The sequence below is a fragment of the Oncorhynchus nerka genome, linkage group LG1 (assembly GCF_034236695.1).
Source record: "Oncorhynchus nerka isolate Pitt River linkage group LG1, Oner_Uvic_2.0, whole genome shotgun sequence".
NCBI lineage: Eukaryota > Metazoa > Chordata > Actinopteri > Salmoniformes > Salmonidae > Oncorhynchus > Oncorhynchus nerka.
This window is the reverse complement of record NC_088396.1, coordinates 11,247,811-11,255,513: the sequence shown is the minus strand read 5'-3', so window position 1 is coordinate 11,255,513 and position 7,703 is coordinate 11,247,811. Positions and strand designations below refer to the sequence as shown.

Here is a 7,703-nt window from a genome sequence, read left to right as displayed (position 1 = left end):
AAGCCTAAAATCACCACGAGCAATGCCAAGCGCAGGTTGGAGTGGTGTAAAGCTCACCACCATTGGACTCTGAAGAAGTGGAACTTCTCTGGAGCGATGAATCACGCTTCACCATCTGGCAGTCCGACAGACGAATCTGGGCTTGGCAGATGCCAGGAGAAACGCTACCTGCCCCAATGCATAGTGCCAACTGTAAAGTTTGGTGAAGGAGGAATAATGGTCTGGGGCTGTTTTTCAGGGAAATCGTAATGCTACAGCATACAATGACATTCTAAACGATTCTGTGCTTCCAACTTTGTGGCAACAGTTTGGGGAAGGCCCTTTCCTGTTTCAGCATGACAATACCCCTGTGCACACAGCATGGTCCATACAAAAATGGTTTGTCTAGATCAGTGTGGAAGAACTTGACTGGCCTGCACAGAGCCCTGACCTCAACCCCATCGAACACCTTTGGGATGAATTGGAACGCAGACTGCGAGCCAGGCCTAATTGCCCAACATCAGTGCCCGACCTCACCAATGCTCTTGTGGCTGAATGGAAGCAAGTTCCCGCAGCTATTTTCCAAGTTCTAGTGGAAAGACTTCCCAGAAGAGTGGAGGCTTTTATAGCAGCAAAGGGGGGGACCAACTCCATATTAATGCCCATGATTAATGCCCATATGAATGAATGAAGGCAGAAGGCTCTTAATCTGAAATGAAGTAGGCTTCTCTCCAAACCTGGCCCAAGGCGACTAACATGCAGCCAGACAATGTGAGTTGTCCAAGGTGCTGACCACTGCAGCCATGACAAACTAATTTAAGACCAAATAAACTATTTAAATTGGGGGAGAGCCCCGCTATGTAGGGTCAGGCTATCGTTGAGACTGCCATTGCATGATAAGGCTAACACATTTGCCAAGTTGTGTATAATATATGCATGTTTACTTGAACCGGATTACGTTTTAAATCACACTTGCTACATCCTTATTGAATGTTTGTTTGCTGTGTGGTCTGACAGTTCAGGTCCAGGACATTCAATTCCGCGTTAGCCTACACACCCAGAGACTTGCTCATGAACCGCAGACCGGTAAAAGACACAGGCCCACACCCAGTCCAGGATCTTTTAATAAATGTTCAACTATACACACCTTTCCCAAATACACATTTCTATCCCGACTGATTAAAACGGCCGCACAGTGCAGAGGAGCTTGGCAGTCGTTTCGGATGGTGGGGGAATAGGTTAGGCCAGTGTTGCTTGTGTTTCAATCCCGAAAAACTGGTAAGTCCAACGATGAGTAAGAGAATATATAAATAGTCTTTTAGGTAGCCTAGTACTCTCTTTGCCTGTGAACGAGTTGGGAATTATTTTAAATGCAGAAGGCACTGCACTTGTCTTGGCTTCTCACCATCGATTTACTGTGCGCACATAGGAATGGTCTCATTTTGTAATCAGATGCATACAATTATATAGGTATTTCTGTGGGATTGCTTTACAGTCAATAGACTTTATCTAAAGTGTTATTGAAGGGTGGAATCCTAATTTGAGATTCGTGCATAACTACCACCACTGACAATATGATTTATGCGCACATGTGTCAAATTATGATTCGAAGAGTTTTAGAGCCTATCGTTTGTTTGAATTGACAAATATTTATTTGAAACTATAAGGACACTATAAGGACATCAAAACTGAAACTATAACTTGGAACACACCAGAACGGGACAATAATATTTCATTCAAACCTTTCGAAAATGATCTAGCATTCGAGGCTTGTTTTAAGTTGCCTGCGACCTGTTTAAAGACTCAGGCAGCTAAAGCAAGTCTGGGACGCCAGACACAACTCTTCTGAGAGCGGCAGCAGCGGAACGCGTGGAGAGAGAGGCGTGGTGGGGACGTGGAATATTGTCGCCTACTCCATGAGTCATATAATAGCCTTGCTTAGCAGTCACATACATACTCTCTGGTCTCATATCGTTTGCTCCTGTTATCTTTGCCCTAGACAACTATGACTTGATAACACATTTTCGTGAAAATATTACATTTGCATCAATACATGTTGATTTACAAGAAATGTAATATGTTGTGTTTATTATTTGCATTTAATTATTGTCCGGTGTTGTGATTAGAAATACGTATTATGAAGTTGGTAAAAGTAGCATAAAACGTCTACAAAATCTACAATTTGCTGTACATTTTGCATGTCCATGGCATATGACAGCTAATAAAGTGTTTGCCTTAAATACTGTCATTCCCTTTTTATTACACTTACTCACTGCATATTTTCATAGCTGATCTCATTAATGTTATCTGCCCACAGTGTATTTTTCTTCATATTCCTTAGGCTAGGACTAGGCCACGTTTATATGGATACAGTTATTGTATTTCAAGGAAAATCTTAATAAAGAAAATGCATTGTCATTATTCTAAAAATACTTATTATTATTTCTTATTAGTATACCGAGCCTCAGTATTATTAGGCCTATTCATGATAATGGGTATGGCTCTGAGTATGATTAGGATTCCTTATATTATTATTACTAGGCCTATTGTTGTTATTATTATTTGTAGGCCTATTGTTGTTATTGTTATGCTATTATTAGGCTAATGGGCTTTTGTGGATCATGGATGGGGTCTTGGGGGGTAGTTTGGACGCTCGTCCTTGCAGGATTGCTTTTGATTAAAAGAGAATTGTTCTCTCGTGGCTTTACATCGATAAACATAATTTAAGATATTGTTTTAGATTTAGCCTCATTACACTCCGATTGTATATAGCCTTATGCCTATAAACATAAGGTCGGTGATACATTTTTCTTGTTTTCCCAGGTGCATTGAGGCGTGTTTTTAAGGTCAATATTATTTTCATACATGAAATAGGCCTCTGTGTTTGCAAAGAGGTAAAGAGGCGGAAAAGAGAGGGGATCTGAACTGGTTTTCCATGTCAAACACTTCAATTCTCCATAGAAACTCTGATCTTAACGCGGAAACTTTATTAAACCCTGATGGTGGATTGATAAGACCGAATTTCTCTCGGATCTTTTTATTGTGGAGACCGGGGAGAGATGACAGAGGCAAATTGCTCTTTTAATTAAAGCAATGCACCAGAGGAAATTGCTGTCTGAATATTGTCTCCGAGATGGGGTTTGTGACAGTTGCCTGGAAACTTCAATCTGTCCCACATTTATTCCAGATCACAGTTATGAGATAAAGTTTAATAAAAATCTTTGCCCGAATGAAATCCAACCCTTTCTTGAACAACAGCTACAATGAGACAGAACTGCGGAGGAAACCTTATGTTTAACATGTATCTCTCAGGTTCGTGCTTTTGTACGTGACATTGAAAATATTATTTATTTATAGGCTATTCAGATGAGGGAAATCGTCTTTATTCCTTCGGTAGTGATTCTGCTTCTAGCTAGCGATTGCTCTGCCTTTTCAATCTGTAACCTGTCTCCTCTTTTGTCGGAAATCGGATATCCTCTTTCCTGAACGCGTTTCCTGGCTTCAGCCGTAAAGCTTGGAGGAAAAAAACTACAAATATTAGAAAACCGAGCATTAGTTAGAGACTAGATTATATAAAATGAAACCATAGCTTTTTAAGGCTTTTTATAATATTTTCAATCTGAAGATAGATATTTCAACGTGGAATAAGGATATATTTTGCAGAATTTTCTAATGTTTCATTGTATTTTAACATAATTTTGCAATGAAAACTTATTTTACATTAATATATGCTATATTTTCAAATAATATTGGTTTAATAACATATTTATTTGTGTTAATGACCGGTCTATTGCAGATCCAACAGAAAATCTGTTGAAAGAAAGCAAAGGTGCATCCTGGAGTCCCATAAACACAGGAGTGCAAAAAGGTAAGAAATTGTTTAAATTTTGTATTTATATATGCATCCCAACCCAACATTGTAGTTATTCAGAGCATTTTTAAGAATTAATATAAGCGTTTACCTTTTAATAATTGTAATAATCTACCGTCCATAGAAACACTGCCATTGATTGATCACATGAAAGAAAATGATAACACGCTTAAAAAGGGGTTCTACAAGAGTGGACAATAAATACGTAATTGGGTTGTTTGTGAACTAGGCACATTTTTTTTGACAAATCATTTTCTTTCTTGCTTTTGTAATTGTAAGACATAGACATGGAGGAAATTGAACCAAATTATTGTCCAACTACTGCTAGGTTATCGACATGTTAATTTTATGCGTAATTGTACACTTATTTTGGAAATAAAGTTAAATACATTTTTCAAATAGCCTATCAAAGGATGAATGCTTATTTTCCTGTATTGTCACCGTCACACATGTGTACTATTATGTGTTATTTTGATTAGGCAGTGGACAGATTCAGCTATGGCAGTTTCTCCTCGAACTCCTGTCAGACAGCGCCAACATGTCCTGCATCGCCTGGGAAGGGACGAATGGAGAATTCAAGCTAATTGAACCAGATGAGGTGGCCCGGAGATGGGGCGAGCGCAAAAGCAAGCCCAACATGAACTACGACAAACTCAGCCGCGCATTGCGGTACTACTATGACAAAAACATCATGACAAAGGTCCATGGGAAGCGATATGCTTACAAGTTCGACTTTCACGGGTTGGCTCAGGTTTGTCAACCCTCATCAACAGAGCAAGCTCTTTATAAATTCCAGAGTAATTTTGCCCCCATTCCCTTTTCGGGGATTTCAAAGCTAAACCTGGTTGGTCCAGGCGTCGGTTCGTCTGGATTCTCTTATTGGCCGGGGTCGCCACCGACTCTCTACCACAGTCACAACCTCCAACCCCCGGGACCGTTTGGTTCTGTGTCTGCCTCGCACATCAGCTGCGTCAACAACATCAACAACCTGAATAATATCAATAACCACTACAATTGACTCCTATTAACTCTACCAATAACGTTGTTAAAAAAGGCTTAATCATAATTCACAATGGTAGCTGAAGGCGCGCGCCTTTTTAAATTAGGTCTCTGAATTATGATTTTTCCTCTTGTGGACCAACATTTTTTTTAAATCCTCAATAAATGGGTCTATGGGAAAATCACGAATCATTTATGGAAAGTTTAAAATTTAAACACATGCTTTTTTTTTTTTTTTTTTTAAAGATATGAAGCCTATTTCAAACAAAATCTAGATTAAGAACCATTGTCTTGCCTATTTTTCTCTCGTTGATAAGACATTACGAAAAAGTTCTCGAACGTTGCAGATATAAATACTACAAATAGACCAGACGTAATTTCCTTATTCTACATGTCAGAGATGCATGTTTTCGCTACCCGGACGTTGCAAAACGATGCGTCCTGCTGAACGCATTCCTGGTGTCTGCAAGAGATTGTCTGGCTTCTAGCGCCTCCAGGTGGCTATTAATTCGGCATATAAATACTGATTTGATCTCAAATAAGCTTGCAGTGTACTTTTCAATGTAGAGATATTACTGCGACTCTAAAAACATTATGGAGATACAGATATATCGTCACTTTAAATAGCCTTCGTTATGTAGATGTAGCTTACACAGGCAGTTTACAATGCAGTGCAGGTGTCTACTAGATTACGACAACAAAAGGGGTTGCCTTTTCGTTTTCATACGTTTTCTTTATAGACTATTTTTACATTTGACACACAGATTCGACATTTTTATGCACGGAAAAAAATACATAGATTGTTCGATTAACACTTAAAACCTCTTAGAAATGATCTTTGAAATTGTAGGCTAATTTTTCCGAAAAGCTATATCCACCAATTTTTCACATTTGTGTTTTTCATCGGAAATGATTGCTTATAGGTACCTTAATTTATGTGTAAAATAGTACTGTTCTCAGATTTTCTTGTGTATGATTATTATACTTTTTTTTGCAAAATGTTATACATCCATTGTTTAGCTGGAATGGAATGTTCATATCCTGTCAAATGGAAAATGTAGGCTAATTGTTTTAGATACAGATCTCATATTACTGTATGAAAAAAAGTTGATTTAAAAAATATGTATGTTGTGCCCTAAATGTATAATTTGTACATTTATTTATACACATTTTTGTTACTTGTTACATTTGACTCTGTAAAACCTAGCAGTACTACCTATTTCCCTGAGAGTGAGGCGCATATGTAGCATTTTGAAAAACACGTAATTATTTGTCTCTGAAATGAAACCATCAAGTGATAGATTTTAAACAAATACATATCTGTCATTGAACAACCCCATGCCATGATTAGATATAGTGGGGAAAAAACCCACTAACCTCTTTCATAATTTGTTTAAACAATAAAAGCTAATTTACCAACATTTCTGAAAATGGGTAGGTCTATATAACGTTTTGGAATTAAACTCTTCACGTGTACCTATTCCATTACATCTTATTCGTTCTCTTGTTGTTAGCCTACTGTAGCCTATAAAATGAACATGTTATTGAATAAATCGAGTGTCATTTGTACAGTGGTTGATTGTCATTTGTTAAGGTTTAGGCATGCATGCTATTAGGCCTATTGTAGCCTAGATTTGTGACATTTTGTGAACTTAGCATGTTATTTTACATGCATTTTATTTTTTGCTGAATTATCACAGAATGTATGAAAATGTGCACAAGACCATCATTATCCTCATTAGAATTTGCAGATGATTTTTCCAAGTGCGCAACACATCTTTCGCTCTCAGCTTGGTTGAGGATCTTATGGTGACGTGTAATTAAGCCTACATTATTTTAAGCCACACAGGGGCGCGGCGTCATACTGTTTCCATAACATTTATATAACATTTAAATGATCTACATTTAAAAACATGACCCACTGTTCCATGTGCTATTCTGGTTTGAGGGAGAAACGTTTTGTGTTACTTTAAATCTAGACCAAAATGAAGTTGTGCTATTTCAAAATATTTGTTCACCTTCATTGCTGTGGATCAGGTCATTGGACACATTTACAGTGCCTTCAGAAAGCATTCACACCCCTTGACTTTTTCCACATTTTGTTTTGTTACAAAGTAGGATTATGATGGATTCAATTGTCATTTTTTAATTGTCAAAAAACAACCCAAAATACTCTGTAATGTAAAAAATAAAAAAAATAAAATGAAAACACTAATACTGTATGTCTTGATTAGATAAGTATTCAACCCCCTGAGTCAATACATTTTAGAATCATATTTGGCAGATGTGAGTCTTTCTGGGCGAGTCTCTAAGAGCTTTCCTCACCTGGATTGCATAACATTTGCCCATTATTCTTTTCAAAATTCTTCAAACTCTGTCAAGTTGGTTGTTGACCATTGATAGACAACCATTTTCAGGTCTTGCTATAGATTTTTAAGCAGATTTAAGTCAAAACTGTAACTTGGCCAGTAAGGAAAATTCACTGTCTTCGAGGTAATCAACTCCTGTCTAGATTTGGCCTTGTGTTTTAGGTTATTGTCCTGCTGAAAGCTGAATTCATCTCCCAGTGTCTGATAGAAAGCATACTGAATCAGATTTTCCTCTAGGATTTTGCTTGTGCTTGAGCTTATTTTTTTTATCCCGAAAAACTCCCCAGTCCTTAACGATTACAAGCATACCCATAACACGATACAGCCACTATTATGCTTGAAAATATGGAGAGTGGTACTCAATAATGTGTTATATTGGATTTGCCCCAAACATATCACTTTGTATTCAGGACAAAAAATGAATTGCTTTGCCACATTATTTTGCATTATTACCTTAGTGTCTTGTTGCAAACAGGATGCCTGTT

General features: G+C 37.6%; 1 protein-coding gene across 1 annotated transcript; it reads left to right on the top strand.

Annotated features, from left to right (window-relative positions):
• The first annotated feature begins 1,798 nt into the window (after positions 1 to 1,798).
• On the top strand, positions 1,799 to 6,418 carry LOC115139280 (protein FEV). Its single transcript, XM_029676518.2, has 3 exons — positions 1,799 to 3,291; positions 3,776 to 3,847; positions 4,330 to 6,418. The coding sequence occupies exons 1-3, from the start codon at positions 3,243 to 3,245 to the stop codon at positions 4,866 to 4,868; spliced, it is 660 nt and encodes a 219-aa protein (XP_029532378.1). The 5' UTR covers positions 1,799 to 3,242; the 3' UTR covers positions 4,869 to 6,418.
• Positions 6,419 to 7,703: the final 1,285 nt, after the last annotated feature.